General features: G+C 49.8%; 1 protein-coding gene across 1 annotated transcript; it reads left to right on the top strand.

Moving 5' to 3' along the window:
- Positions 1 to 2,587: 2,587 nt before the first annotated feature.
- On the top strand, positions 2,588 to 4,839 carry LOC100349841 (serine/threonine-protein kinase MARK2). The gene is made up of 2 exons (XM_008261519.4): positions 2,588 to 4,181; positions 4,294 to 4,839. Exons 1-2 carry the CDS (start codon positions 3,132 to 3,134, stop codon positions 4,750 to 4,752), a joined length of 1,509 nt encoding a protein of 502 aa, XP_008259741.1. The 5' UTR covers positions 2,588 to 3,131; the 3' UTR covers positions 4,753 to 4,839.
- The last annotated feature ends 11,389 nt before the right edge of the window (positions 4,840 to 16,228 follow it).

Below are 16,228 nucleotides of genomic sequence, written 5' to 3' on the forward strand. Positions count from 1 at the left end.
TCTCCCTCACTGACTAACTCTGCCTGTCAGGAAAAACAAGAGGGGTCAGGGGGGAAATTCTTTACTTGAAAGTCAGAGTTACAGAGAGAGACAGACAGACAGAGAAACCTTCCATCCACTGGTTCACTCATTTGATGTCCACAAGAGCCAGGGCGGGGCCACGCCGATCTGGGAACCAGGAGTTTTATTCAGGTTCACAGGTGGGTGGCAGGGTGAAAACAGTTGGGCCATCATCTACTGCTCTGCCTAGGCTGTAATCAGGGAGCTGGGTCAGAAGTGGAGCAACTATGTCACGATGCAGCATCCATATAGGATGCTAGGAGCGATGGCTTTACCTACTATGCCAGTGCTCAGGCCCTGCTTCCTGAATTTCTTAAAGAGAAGTATTACTGGCTGATCTCAGAGATCATATACCTATAAATCATGTTTATTCTGCATGTTTAACATGTGTAATTATTCATCAAAATTTAAGAATTTGATATCTATATTAGAAAATTTAGGTTGAAAATGAACAAATACAGCTCAACAGGAAAGCATATTTCTAGACAGTGTAAAACCAAGATCAATGCTAAAAGATACTAAATGTACAAAGATGCTTTTTTTATCATCATTCAGTTGAATTCCACATTGTGCTGGAATCCTAGCTAGAGATATTAGGCAAGAGAAAAATTCAAGGGCATCTAAATTAAAGAGGGAGGCCCAATTGTCACTTTTGGCCAATGATACTATCTTACATGTAGAAAACCAGCAAAGACTCCACCAAAAACCCGAGAGAGCAAATACACTCCACAAAGTGTCAGGGTGCAACGTCAACATACAATGCCCAGTAGAAAGCAATCCCATGCTCCATAGCTACACTAGGGAAAAGAGCATAGTTGGCAATACATGTGACTGAAGAAGCAAAAGATCTCTACAATGAAAACTAGGAATCTTAGATGAAAGAAATTAAAGAGTATTTTGCCGTCCTGCCCAGGGTCCTGTAGTTCAGCCTCAAAGATGCCTTTCACGCAGAGCAGGCTTAGTGGTGAGAACAGTCCATGTCCCTCGAGACTTCAAGTTCAAACTTCAAAGTCAATGCTGAAGTAGAAAGAGGTGGGAAGCTAGGACTAGAGCTCAACTCTCTTTCACAGGGTGAGTAAGTTTATTTTTCTCTCTCTAAAAAAAAAAAAAAGGAGAATTAGCTGTTTATTTCAGAGAGTTACAGAGAGAAGTGGGGAGACAGACAGAATGAGAGACATAGAGATGGAGAGAGAGAGAGAGATAAAGAGAATGAGAATGAAAATGAGAAAGAGAGGTATCCTCAAATTTCTGGTTCACTCCCCAAATAGCAACAATTACTACCTCTGGATCAAGCCATGGGAGGAGCGTAGAGCTCCATCCAGGTCTCACACATGGGTGGCAGAGACCAAACACTTGGACCACCTTCCCTTGCTTCCCTAGGCACAATAGTAAGGAGCTGGATTGTAAGTGGAGCACCCAGGCCTCCAATCAGCACCAAATAGGATGCCCCAAACATACGACCATATGGTGTAGCAGTGTTGAACCTGCTGGACCCCAGTGTCAGCTGCAGGCTACCTGTCTGTCTAAAGGGCTTGACAGGGGGAGGTCTGTGCTTTCACCATCTGAGGACACCCCAGGAAGCCATGATCTTTCCTTCAAATTTACTGGGGAGTTTTGGTTTAAGGTGTGGTACTTTTTAAGGACTACAACGCCACTCTCCACACGTGTACTTAGCTGCAATCAACCACAGCAAACCACCAGCCTTTCCATCTTACCGTCTCTCTCTGAAGAAGGCACGTCAGCAGCAGAGAGGGAGCTCTTTCTCAACATCAAGTCTGCTGGAGCCCTGACCTTCATCTTCCAGCACCCAGAGCAAACACTGAGGACCACATCTCTGCTCATTTTCAATGACTCAGTTCAAGGCTTTTTGTTCGAGTGGCCCAGGAACCCTGAGACCTCTGGGCACGCCTCCATTTCTCCCTGCGATTCTAAGGACAATTTGGAGGCTGCAGCTGACACTTGGTTGGCCTTCCAGACCTGGACCATAGCAACCCAGCTACATGCTGGTCCTCCAGGCTGTCTAACAAGGAATCTAGTGATGGTCTTAGGGGGAAAGGATGATGATGGATCCCTTCCTCTCAGCTCTGTCGAAGGGAAGAATGTGCCTGATGGTGTCATGGGCAACAGAACACTTGGTCAAGGATTTCATGATGCCAGAGTGGCTGTCACCTCATTCTGAGACCTATAGCTCTGAGGTTCAAGGCAATGGGACGTGTATCTAGATGGTAGACAATCGGAGGTCTTAAAGACCCCACAGTTGCTAACTCCTTAAACCAGAATTGAAAAGGTCATAGGTACATACTACGCTTTTAATGTTCAAAGTTAAACATTACTCTGTATCACCAATCTAAGCCAAAAGCTCTTGGGGTCTTTGATTTTGTGTAAGAGGAAGTTTGTTGAGAAAACCTCCGAGGATTAGCTGTGGCTGTGACTGGTCCCCGCCCGTCTCTGACTTCATAAGGACCACTGTCATGAAATAGAAAGTCGTGCAAGTCCCTGAAGGACTGCCATTGGCCCATTTCTCGCTCTGACTTCATAAGGAGCCCTGTGAGGACAGGATTCCACACGCCTATATAAGCGGCTGCGCGGCCCAGGTTTTTGTCCGCTTTACCAGGGAGCTATTTCGGTGACCTGTGTGACTTGGACCCATCTTTGCGTGCGCTTGAGCTGGTTGGTGTTGGTGTGCTGTTTGGTTTGTTTGTTTGTTTCTTGTTCTATTTGGTTTTTTCTTTCCCCCATTTGGATTTAGTTTGTTGTTTTCCTCCTATTTCTTTTTTGGCCCATTGTGTCTTTTTTTGCAGTTTTGTTCGTTTTTGGCTTCCCCGCCTCTGTAGCTAGACAGTGCGGCTAGATCTCAGAGTGTTAGTGTAGCTATTTAGTGGTTGTTGTTTTGGAGTTTCTCTGGTTTTTGTTTTCTGTTTTGGTGAGACAGGGCTTAGTCTTGCCACTGTGTTTGCTAAGTGTAGTTAGTATAGGTAGTGTGGTGCCCTAGTCAGCTCAGCAGGTAGTCCCCTTGTTGTCCCTTTCTTTTCTTAGTTCTTGTAGTTAGGGTAGCTCCTTAGTTAGTGTGTATGGACAGGCATATTAGACAGAGTAGCGCAGAGAGTGTAGTCAGGGACACCAGCCTGGAAGGCCGTAAGGGTCTGGATGCCATCACCAGCCGTCAGCTTGGTCTCCAGTTGCTGTTGGTCCTGGGCCAGGGCAGCTTTGGCCTGGTGGTGCTGGCCCAGCAGGCGTCCAGCCAGCGGCAGGTGGCTGTGAAGATATTCCTTGAAGACTCCAGCGAGCCCTCTGGCACCAGGCGAGTGATGCAAGAGGCCAGCATCATGCAGCTCCTGAGGCACCCGAACATCGTGGAGCTGCTGGAGGTGGGGCGCGTCGGCCATTACCACTGCCTGGTGATGGAGCTGGTGGACGGGGGCAACCTCTACCAGTACATGATGGAACAGGGCTGCCTGCCGGAGCCCGAGGCCGTGTTCATGTTTGACCAAGTCCTGGCGGCCGTGGGCCACTGCCATGCGCTGCGGGTGGCGCACAGGGACCTCAAGCTGGGGAACCTGCTGCTGGACTCGCAGCTCAACGTGAAGCTGGCGGACTTCGGGCTCAGCAGCTACCTGCCCGTGGACGTGCTGGTGCAGGGCTTCCGCGGGACCCCGGAGTACAGCGCCCCGGAGGTGTTCCAACAGGAGCCCTACGACGCCTTTGCCTCCGACATGTGGAGTTTGGGGGTCATCCTCTTCACCATGCTGGCGGGGATCATGCCCTTCAGCGGGAAGGACTTGGTGGAGCTGCGGGAGTGCATCCAGAGGGGGAGCTACCAGCTCCCGTGTGGGGCCAGCCGGGGCCTGGAGAAGCTCCTGAGCTCCCTCCTCAGCAGGGACCCGTGCGACAGACCCACAGCAGAAATCGCCCTCCAGCAATGGTGGTTTGACCCTCTTCTAGAAGGAGCGGAGGGCGAGGAGCTGAGCGTGGTGCAGCCCCTGGCGGTTCCCGAGGACCCAGAGGCCCAGGAGTACCTGGCGGGCCTGGGTCTGCTTCCGGACGCTGCAGCCTCAGAGCCATCTGGCCCTGGGGGATCCAGCCGGATGTCCCTGCAGCCGCACTCCGGGAGCCTGGAGCAGGTAGAGCCCCGGTGGCAGAGCGCGGGTCTGTCCATGGTCTCCCTGGGTTTCGGGGCATGAGGGAGGTCCAGGGTGCACCTGTCCTTCTCACCTGCCTTCCTCTCTCTCACAGGGACAAAGGGAGCCTGAGTCGGAGTGCGAGGCAGAGCTGGAGTCCGAGTCGGAGCCTGAGTCTGCGTCGCAGCTGGAGTCGGAGTCGGAGTCGGAGTCGGAGTCGCTCCCCCAGCCTGAGCTGGATCCTGCTGCTGCTGGCCCCGTGGTTGCCTCTCCCCTCCCTGGACAGCTGCAGGAGAGGAGCCCTGGTGCCAGCCCAGCCCCCGAGCCCGTCCCCGTGGTCGCCCCCTCCAGCCCCAGTCCCGGGAGCAGTCCGCACCTGGTGGTGCCAGAGGTCCCAGCAGCTGAGCCTGAGGAGGCTGGGCCCTCAGCATCGGCCTCTGTCCCGAGCAAGGGCCGGCAGGGGCTGGGCAGGAGGATTGGCAGGAGCATCCTCGGATTCCTCCTGCGTGCCTGCTGCCTGCCGGCCCCAGCCCGCGGCCCTGGCCCCCGCAGCCGAAAGGTGGCCCCCAGGTAGCCTGCCTCAGTGACAAGCTGACCTGCCTCAGGGCTCGCATTTGCTTGAGACTTTGCTGTGCTTCTCCCCAATAAAAGTCTTCACTGTACGCATGGAACTGGTCCTGTGTGGTGTTTGGGTCCTGGTGTGCACCGTGCCCTGGTTGCATGGAGTTGGCTACCAGATGGAGCTCACATGGACAAGTACAGTCCCCTCTGTCGCTCTGGGGCTGCCACAATGGCTGACCTCCTGGAACTGAGAAGAGAGCGATGGCTCCCAGAAGCTGGCTGTGGGTGGGGGGGAGGTTGATGCGGGGTAGAGGTTGGAGGGGATTGGGGGTGGGGTGTGCGGAAGGTGGGAGGGTCTGGGGCGTGGTGGTTTAGGGGGGTGGAGGTGAGGGATGGGGAGCATGGTGAGGCTGTGGAGGGGGAGGGAGTTAAGGGAGAGAGAGAGAGGCTCAAACATGCACAGTTGCTGCTACACAGGAAGGAGGGTCCCTGCATCTGTGACACAGCAGGGAGGTCCTAGTCATTAGTGATGTGCATGGAAGCAGAGCTGAGAGTGTCCATACCCAGTGTCCACCTGCATTACCCATGGAGAACAAGAGCCACCCCGAAGGCCAAGCACTCTGTCATCACTGTGTGTGGGATTGGCCAGGTGTGGACTCAGACAGCTACCGGTGGGAGCTGTGCAGGAATTCCAGCTGTGGCCTGGGTTCAGCATTGGACAGAGGTGGCCATGTAGCAGCAGTTTCTCTGTAAGTGTCCCGGACACTGGGTCATCTGGCCCCAGCCTGGCCTTCCAAACCTGCCTGTGCAAACAGGCGGAGGGTGCACGTAGAACTGGGGGCTGCCTGCAGAGCAGAGGGCCTCTCGGGCTCCACCTGGGGGAGCTGTGGACACGGAGCCCTCCACACCCAGGATAATTTTCTGAGCTCCATGTTTCCTGGGGTTGGGAGCTAGTTCTAGGGAATGATCATTTCTTTCCAATCTGGAGGTATCATGGAGGCTCCACCAAGATGGATCACAGCCCTTTTGCTGTTCTGCCTCCTCCCCGGACAGAATCGGGGCTGTGAGTGCTTCAGCTTGAGTGGGTGGTCAGGCCATTCTAGTAGGGCCTCTGGGAAGGGACAGGGAAAAGTGACTTCAGAGACATCTCAAGGTCACCCCCAGGACTGACAGATGGTTCATGGAGATCCTGGTGGGTAGCACAGTGAGCCCTGTTCAGGGCCGACACGCAGACACTCTGTGTGAGCACCCCGCACCTACATGACCTGCCTACTGCTGTCAGAGGTGCAATGGGAACACAGGTCCTGCTGGTGTGTGTGCACCTGCCTCAAGTCCACAACACAAGGGCAAGTCACTAGAAGCAGGCCCTGTTGGGTGTCACAGATGGGGCTGAGCGGGGTCCTTCGTAGCCTTGCTTCTCCCGACCTTGCTGCGGAGTTTCCTGACTGAACGAGCATTGGCGGTGACCCACAGTGGTCACGGCCTGTGGGGGGTCCTATTTCCTCCCTACTCAGGTGAGATTGTCCTTCAAGTGAGGGCAGGGCTGAGGAACAAGAAGCAGCAGGGACGGGCTGGCATGCTGTTGCCCCGTCTGCTCCCGGGTGTGGATTTCCTTTATGCCCAGCAGCCCAAAGTGTGGACCCCAGTGTTGCTGTCCTTCAAACCCGTGTCTGGCTCTGTCCCCTTCAGGGCAGGACTCGGCTCCTCCCCTCACACTGGGGACCTTTGCTCACCTGCCCCCTGCCCGCCTTTCCCTCTGCACACATTGGACGGCCTTGGTAGACACAGATCCTGGGCCACCTCTGGGCCTTTGCACGTGCTCTTTCCTCCCCGAGAAGCCAGCAGGCCCAGGTGACCATTCCAGAATCTGGAACTGCTTCTGGGTCTCCCATGCTGGGTGTCAGGGACCCAAGGCCTTGGGTGCTCACCTGGTCGCTCTCAGTGTGCAGAGGTCTAGGAATGTGAAATCGAATGCCTTGTGGTGGCAGGACTAGAACCCAGGTACCTGCAGGGCTTTTCTGCATCCTAAGTGGGGTCTTAACCCCTGCCCCAGACACCTGCACCTCTTGGGGTTTATTTAAACGAATGAACTCTATCTGAGTGCTGCTGTAGAGAGCTGTGCTTTTCTGTTTTTCAATCTTTAAACGTGCACTGCATGAAGACATGAGTAGACGTATTTCACGTATAACTTACAGAGACCTTATACTTCAGATTTTTTTCAACATGCTGTCCAAGAAACAGTCTCCAAGAACCCACTCTTTTGCGATTGAGACATTATCTTTATTTCAATCATAATAGAAAATAAACACTTGAAACTAGAGTACATAACTGAATTTTAATTTGTATCTATTTCCTAATTCATCAGTAGGTATCCAAGAATAGTTTGAGAGAGAGAAAGGTATTTCATCAGCTAGTTCATTTCCCAGAAGGTTCAGTGACCCAGGCTAGGACAGGCTAAAGTCAGGAGCCAGGAGCTTCATCGAGCTCTCCCACTTGGGATGCAGGATCCCTAGAAGGTGGGCCATCTTTCTCTGTTTCTCGCAGGATGTCAGGAGGGAGCTGGATCAGCGGGGAGCATCCTGCTCTGGAACAGGTACCCACTGGGGATGTCGGCATTCCAGGGAGCAGCTTAACTGACTATGCACCAAGCTCCCCCTCTTCCACCCACTCCTAAAACCTTCAGGATTTTTAAATTTTTTTTCCTGACAGGCAGAATTAGTCAGTGAGAGAGAGAGAGACAGAGAGACAGGTCTTCCTTCTGTTGGTTCACCCCCCAAATGGTGCCAAGGCTGGCGCACTGCACTGATCTGAAGCCAGGAGCCAGGTGCTTCCTCCCAGTCTCCTATGCAGGCCATCCTCCACTGCCTTCCCGGGCCACAGCAGAGAGCTGGACTGGAAGAGGAGAAACCGGGACAGAATCGGGTGCCCCAACCGGGATGAGAATCCGGGGGACTGGCACCACAGGAGGAGGATTAGCCTAGTGATTAGCGGCGCTGGCCAATAATTCCCTTTTTTAAATGGCTTATTTATTTATTTGAAAGTCAGAGTTACACAGACAGAGGAGATGCAGAGAGAGAGGTCTTCTATCCACTGGTTCCCTCTCTAATTGGCCGCAACGGCCGGAGCTGCACCAATCCGAAGCCAGGAGCCAGGAGCTTCTTCCAGCTCTCATATGTGGGTCAGGGGCACAAAGACTCGGGCCATCTTCTACTGCTTTCCCAGGCCACAGCAGAGAGCTGGATCAGAAGTGGAGGAGCCAGGTCTCAAACCAGCGCCCATATGGGATGCCGGTGCTTCAGGCCAGGACATTAACCAGCTGCACCCAGCACAGGTCCCAAATAACCCCCTGTTTAAAAAAGATGGAATACAGAAAGCGTTTTCAATTTTATTTCACTTAATATTTCTCGTTCAGGATTGATTTAGTTTGACTAAAAGTGTCATTTTCTTTTATGACACATGGTGAATGATATTTTCAGATTCTGCCATTGTCAAAAGCACTGATGTCATAAACGCTTCATTGTGGGCATTTGTAATAAACACTTTCTCCCATGGACTGCACATCATTTCAAAATCACCCACCTGGTGCGAGCAATCTTCACTCAGTCTACCGATTCAAATGCTATGCCTTCCAGAAACAATGTTTTACCTGGTATCTGGGGATCCCTTGGTTGAGGCAAGTTGACCCTTAAACATTTACTGGCACAAGTCTACCCCTATCAATTTGTCACCCATATTCACCTCTGGATTAAGACACGCTGATCTCCAATAAAGACAATAACACAGTCATACTTCTACTTAACACAGTACAACTACCCTGCATAAAACCAAAATGCATGAACCATTCCCCAGAAGAGAGAAAAGCCCTTGCATGGCATTGGCTCTTCTTCCACTATGGCACAATTAAATATTATAATGTGAAATTAGCAATAATTTGAATAAAGCTATAGAATCAAACATCTTAGGTTATACAATGAGGCAATTAGGAATCAAGTATATAGTTGTGTGTTATACACACACATGTATTTATCATAATGAAAAATTCCTCATTACATTATAGTAATCCTTTCTATTTTAAACAGTATCTCTTTTTATTTACTTGAAATTCAGTGTTACAGAGAGAGAGAGAGGAAGACCACAATGGTAGGCCAGCCGTCCTGTAAGTCCAAGCTGGATAGTTGGCAGAAGCAATGAATATAGGCAGATGAATGGGCGTCTGTTCCGGGAAACACAGAATGTTGGTCCTACTTGACAAGAGTAGTCCATTGTAACCAACCTGCCACCAGGTAGATGACAGATTTCCCCAGCAACTGATGTCATATTAACATGGAATTGGTCGGACTCTGTCCCAGTTGCTTCTCTTCCAGTCCAGCTCTCTGCTGCGGCCCGGGAAGGCAGTGGAGGATGGCCCAAGTGCTTGGGCCCTGCACCCCATGGGAGACCAGGAGGAAGCACCTGGCTCCTGGTTTTGGATCGGTAGAGTGCGCTGGCCATAGTGACCATTAGGGGAGTGAACCAATGGAAGGAAGACCTTTCTCTCTGTCCCTCTCTCACTATCTAACTCTGCTTGTCAAAAAAAAAAGGAAAAGAAAAAGAAAACAACAATGAGGTATCACTACATTTTGATTTTTTTTTTTTTTTTTTTGACAGGCAGAATGGACAATGAGAGAGACAGAGAAAAAGGTCTTCCTTTTTGCCGTTGGTTCCCCCTCCAATCACCGCTGCAGCCGGCGCATTGCGCTGATATGAAGCCAGGAACCAGGTGCTTCCCTGGTCTCCCATGGGATGCAGGACCCAAGAATTTGGGCCATTCTCTACTGCACTACCGGGACACAGTGGAGAGCTGGACTGGAAGAGGAGCAACCAGGACAGAATCTGGCGCCCCAACCGGGACTAGAACCTGGTGTGCCAGTGCCCCAGGGGGAGCATTAGCCTAGTGAGCCGCGGTGCTGGCCTACATATTGACTTAAATGACAAAAATCCAAAATATTAACGATACCAAGTACTGTTGAGGATGTGGAGCACAAACTCTGACTCGTTGCTAGTAGGATTATAAAATGGTTCAGCCACATTATAAGGTAGTATGGTAGTTTCTCACCTCCAAAATCACCAGGGGACTTCTGGGATGCATGTGAGAACCCCTCTCTGAGGAGGAGCCTGTTCATTCTTCCAGTAACAGCAGTCTTCACCATTGCTTAGCTGCTTCCTATGGAAGATAGGAGGGACGGCACTGTGCCACAGCCCGGGAAGCTGCCGCCTGCGACACGAGCATCCCATTGGGCGCCGGTTCAAGTCCTTGCTGTTCCACTGCTGATCTAGCTCCCTGCTAATGTGCCTGGGAAAAGCACTGGAGGATCCTCCAAGGGCCTGGGCCCCTGCTACCCATGTGGGAGACCCGGATGAAGCTCCTGGCTCATGGTTTCCACCTGGCCCAGCCTAAGCTGTGGCAGACATTTGGGGAGTGAACCAGTGGATGGAAGATCTCTCTATCTGTCTCTGTCTCTCTGCCTTTCAAATAAATAACTAAATAAATATAACAAAGTAGTCCGGCAAAAATATTAAATAGAGAGCCCATCACGTAGTCAAAGACAACCATTCATAGAGGGAAATGAGCAAAATCTGCAGTAAATAACAAACAATGGAAACAGACTCATGGAGACTTTCGAGAGATTTACATTATTGGACTATAAAGTGGACTGTAAAACAGTGACGCTGCTACAGGGAAACAAAACAATGCCATGTCCGACAGTGTCAGTAGGGAAATAACTACAACAAGTGGTGTGGCCAATTTGGAAAAAGAAACAGAGAAATTTTTTAAAAGATTTTATTTATTTATTTGAGAGAGAGAGTTACAGACAGTGAGGGGGAGAGACGAACAGAAAGGTCTTCTCTCTGCTGGTTCATTCCCCCAAACGGCTGTAATGGCCAGCGCTGAGCCAACCCAAAGCGAGGAGCCCCCTACCCTGGGGTTTTCCACACAAGTTCAGGGGCCCAAGGACTTGGGCCATCTTCTACTGCTTTCCCAGGCCATAGGAGAGAGCTGGATCGGAAGAGGAGCGCCGGGACTTGAACCAGCACCCATATGGGATGCCAGCACCGCAGCAGAGGATTAACCTGCTGCACCACAGCGCCGGCACCAAAAACAGAAATTCTAAAACTGAAAAATTAAACATAGAAACTAAAATTGAAAATTCAGGGGGCTGACATTGTGGCATATGTATGGGTAAAGCTGCCTCCTGCCATGGTGGCATGCCATATGGGAACTGGTTCATGTCCTGGCTGCTCCACTTCCAATCCAGCTCTCTGCTAATGCCCTGAGAAAGCAGCAAAAGATGGCCCAAGCACTTGGACCCCTGTACCTGTGGAGAAGACCTGGATGAAGCTCCCTGGCTTCTGCCTGGCTCAGCCCTGGCCTTGTTGCCATCTGGGGAGGGAACCAGCAGATGGAAGATTTTCTCTCTCTCTCTCTCTCTCTCTCATTCTCTCTGTAACTCTTTCAAATAAATAAATAAATGAATATTTTTTAAAAATTATGTTCATAGTTTCCACAGCAGATTAGATATAACTAAAGCAAAATCGACTGTTTGTAGACATGCATAGTGGTGGAATGAGAGGGCCATGCCAAGGTGGCCACTGGCAAGCAAGCATTCGTTATTCAGGAATAGCTTTGGAAACTGCCTGGCAACAGGCTGTGATTGGATGGCTTTGGAGACTGCCTGGCAGGCTGTGATTGGATGGCTTTGGAAACTGCCTGGCAACAGACTGTGATTGGATGGCTTTGGAAACTGCCTGGCAGGCTGTGATTGGATGGCTTTGGAAACTGCCTGGCAACAGGCTGTGATTGGATGGCTTTGGAAACTGCCTGGCAGGCTGTGATTGGATGGCTTTGGAAACTGCCTGGCAGGCTGTGATTGGATGGGGCATAGACAGCCCCTTGATCAGATTGGCTGGTCTTGGCTATATAATACAGAGTTTCAACTGAAGTAAACGAGTCTGCCGGCTGCTCACCTCAAGCCTGCTTTCACCTGACTACCGGGGTCTGTGTGGTGACTCCCCACCTCTTGCCCCCACCATGCTGTTCCTCTCAGAAACAAATCCACTGCAACACTGTTGAGAAATCAACGGCAACAATGCATGAAGAAAAACCCACAATAAAATGCCAAAAGACAAAATGAGGGGGAGAATTTTAAGGAAATAAAAAAAAGGGAGAAAAAGACACTTAGGAGGCCAGGTGACCAGAAAATGCAAACTGAGATGGTGTGTGGAGCTTAAATGCCTCACCAGTTATCATCACGTATAAACAGATGAACTTTCCCAGTTGAGGGATAAAGACTGACAAAGTGGATTTAAAAATACAATTGTATTCCTTTTAAAGAAACACCTTCAAGCAAAAGAATTAGGTAGATCATACATAGGAAGAGGGGCCATGATACTCTTTGCAAACACTAACGAAAAGGAATCTGCCTGAACTAAATTAATATCTGAAAGAATAGACTTTGAGGCCAAAAGTATTACATGACATAAAGAGGACCATTTATGATAAAAGTTCCATTCATCAGAAAGATTCAAAAATTCAAATTTTACATGCACTTAATACCAAGGGCTCAAAATATATGACAAAAACAATGTCCAGAATGTAAAAAAAGAAATAGACAGTCATGGTGGTAGATATTCACTTACCACATTCCTCTTGGTAATGGCTAGAACAAGCAAAAACTATAAACATATTAACAGGGCCAGTATGGAGGCAGTGGGTTGAGCTGCTGCCTGTGATGCCAGCATCCATATGGGCACCATTTCCAGTCCTGGATGCTCCACTTCTGATCCAGCTCCCTACAAAGGCCTGTGGGAAAGCAGCAGAAAATGGCCAGAGTACTTGGATCCCTGCACCTAGGTGGGAGACCCAGATGGAGCTCCTGGCTCCTGGCTTCAGCCTAGCCCAGCCCTGGCCATTGGAGCCATTGGAGGAGTGAACCAGCACATGGAAGATCTCTCTCTCTCTGTCTCTCCCTCTCTCTGCAACTCTTTCAAATAAATAAATATAATGTTTTTTAAAATCAATATATTTTGGTGTATATGCTTGTGTGTACATTATTCATTCTACCTAAAGGCCACATAGAAAATTGCACCCAATCACTTCAGAATATACTTTATGCTTTAAGCACATGGAACATTCATAGAAATTGCCCCTATAATGGATCGAGAGAGAACTTTAGTTTCAAAATATTGAAATCATATGGAGAATCTTCTCTCATCTCAAGAAAAGCTAAACATCAGTAGGACAAGAAGAAAATCGTCTTATGCGTGTAAGCTAGGAATTCTAATTCCTAATTTTCTAATTTTAAATTAAATTTCTAATTTTCTAATTTTAAAGAACTCACAGGTCAAACCAGCAATCACAGACAACATTATAAAAACTGTATAGCAACAGGAAGTATCAAACCAGAGCCACCTGCCACAGCTACAGTGTTTCCTGTACAGCGTTCAGCCAAAGAAGCAAACGTCAGGGACTTTGACCAACAGGACAGTTCATTTATAGCAAGTCCAGAGACCCAGCTGTGCCTCTCCAGGATGTCCACAGCAGTGACGGCACCGTGAAGAAAGCAGAGACGCGAATGCTGTGCAAGTGAGGTTCAGGGGCGCTGCTCGCCCGTGAGGATGGGACTGTGGCCAGCCTGGCTGCATCCGGGCCTCCACGGGGTGGTGGTGTCACAGTGTTCACTGTATCACTATTTACTGTCACACTCCTCCCTCAGGGGTGTGAAGAGAGAGACTGCCCCACGTCCACGGACACCCAGCCACAGATGGTCCCCTCTCCACCCTTTCCACGACTCAGACAAGAAAACCGTGTCCTCTTCTCTCTTATACCCATGCTGCCAGTTGGTCATCAGCTGCCTGATTCTGTAAAAAAAAAAAAAAAAGCAACCCTGAGTCTGACCACTTGTCCCCACCCTCAGCTCCCACACGGAATCCTGCAGGAGCCACCTGCTTATCTCCCACTCCCGCCTCAGCTCATTCCCAATCCACCTGCACCTTAGCAGCCAGCAGGGCTGCTGGAAGCATAGGTCAGATCACGTGACTCCTCTGCACAAAAGCTCAGTGGTTCTCAGGTCATGCACAGCAAAATTCAAGTCCTTACAGGGGAGTCCCCCTCCACTTACCTGAGCTCATCTCTCACTGCCCCACCCCTACTGAATGCACTCCTGTCACTCCTGTCTCTGAACCTTTGTACCTGCCCTTTTTTTTTTTTTTTTTTTTTTTTTTTTTTTTTTTTTGATAGGCAGAGTGGACAGTGAGAGAGAGAGACAGAGAGAGAAAGGTCTTCCTTTGCCGTTGGTTCACCCTCCAATGGCCGCCGCTGCAGCCGGCGCACCGCGCTGATCCGATGGCAGGAGCCAGGATCCAGGTGCTTTTCCTGGTCTCCCATGGGGTGCAGGGCCCAAGCACCTGGGCCATCCTCCACTGCACTCCCTGGCCATAGCAGAGAGCTGGCCTGGAAGAGGGGCAACCGGGACAGAATCCGGCGCCCCGACCGGGACTAGAACCCGGTGTGCCGGCGCCGCTAGGTGGAGGATTAGCCTATTGAGCCACGGCGCCGGCTTTGTACCTGCCCTTGATTCTGTCTCGAAGACCTTTCCCTAGGTGTTTTCCATGACTCACCCCACCAACCCCATCAACTCCACCAGTACTTCACTTAAAATTTATCTTTCACTGCACCCTCCAGACCAGCACTCACCAACAGGACTTTCTGGCTCACTAACCAACAAGAGAGCCGCTGTGTGGTTAGAGCATTGGACATGTGGCTGCTATGACGATGGAACTGAATTTTTAATTGTAGCTGATTTAAATACAAGTAGCCATGCAAGGCTAGTGGCTACCAGGCCCTAAAGTACAGCACCCAGAATCCAGATTGCTCATTTGCCACTAACATACTTTATCACTTATTTGTTAACTTCTATAGTTTGTTTATAATCCGTTGCCCTCACAAGAAGGTAAGTTTCATGAAAGGGGGAAATATTTTATTCGTTACCAAATTCTCAGTACCTAGAATAGTTCCTGGCACATGGTCCACGCCCAGGAACAATTTGTTAAGCAAATGAATGGAGATGCAGAAGACCTTACGTGTTCCACGCAGGCGTTGGTCCGGCTGTGCTGTCTGTGGATTTACTGAGCCTGGATCTCAATCTCATGTCCTGACATGGATGTTCCTCTGTTCTGGCCCTCCTCCTTGACTGTCGATTCACACCGCTTCATCTGGTTTCCCAATGGTGCACTTCCCACGTTCACCTCAACCCATCCACTCTGCAGCTTCTTGATGCTGGCCCAGGTGAAAGCTCTCTCAACCAGACTTGGCTCTTCCACCAACTGAGACAACAACTGGTCAAGAGGCATGGGGCAGCCCCAGAGTGCTGGCAGCCTAGGCATCTCTGTGCTAGAACCCCAGAGAACAGTGTTAGACTTCAGAGTAGCTCTTAGCAGTCAACCAGAGTTAGAAAGCAGAACTCAAGCATTAAGATTACATGCTGGGGCCGGCTCTGTGGCTCACTTGGTTAATCCTCCGCCTGCAGCACCAGCATCCCATATGAACACCGGGTTTTAGTCCTGGTCGCTCCTCTTCCAGTCCAGCTCTCTGCTGTGGCCCAGGAAGGCAGTGGAGGATGGCCCAAGTGCTTGGGCCCTGCACCCACATGGGAGACCAGGAGGAAGTACCTGGCTCCTGGCTTCGGATCGGCGCAGCATGCTGGCCATAGTAGCCATTTGGGGAGTGAACCAACAGAAGGAAGACCTTTCTCTCTGTCTGTTTCTCTCACTGTCTATAACTCTACCTGTCAAATAAATAATAAAAAAAAATCACATGCTAAGTCACTCTGCAAATGGACTGATGATGGTGAATTCTGCACACTTAGGCCTTGACCATGCCCTTCTATGCCTTCCCAGGACATAGAACTACGGCCTCCAATGATTACTAGGTGCCTCTTACTGGTCTGATACATAAAATGCATCCAATGATTGCTAGGTGCCCCTTAATGGTCTGATCCTACATTTATTTTTTTTAACTTTTCTTTAGTAAATATAAATTTCCAAAGTACTGTTTATGGATTACAATGGCTTCCCCACCCATAACTTCCCTCCCACCCGCACCCCTCCCATCCCTGCTCCCTCTCCCATTCCATTCACATCAAGATTCATTTTCAATTATCTTTATATACAGAAGATCGATTTAGTATATATTAAGTAAAGATTTAATCAGTTTGCACCCACACAGAACATAAAGTGTAAAATACTGTTTGAGTACCAGTTATAGCATTAATTCACATTGGACAACACATTAAGGACAGAGATCCCTCATGAGGAGTAAGTACACAGTGACTCCTGTTGTTGACTTAACAATTTGACACTCTTGTTTATGGCATCAGAAATCTCCCTAGGCTCTAGTCATGAGTTTCCAAGGCTATGGAAGCCTCTTGAGTAGGCTGACTTCAATCTTATTT

This window comes from Oryctolagus cuniculus, chromosome 16, assembly GCF_964237555.1.
Source record: "Oryctolagus cuniculus chromosome 16, mOryCun1.1, whole genome shotgun sequence".
In the NCBI taxonomy this organism is placed as follows: domain Eukaryota; kingdom Metazoa; phylum Chordata; class Mammalia; order Lagomorpha; family Leporidae; genus Oryctolagus; species Oryctolagus cuniculus.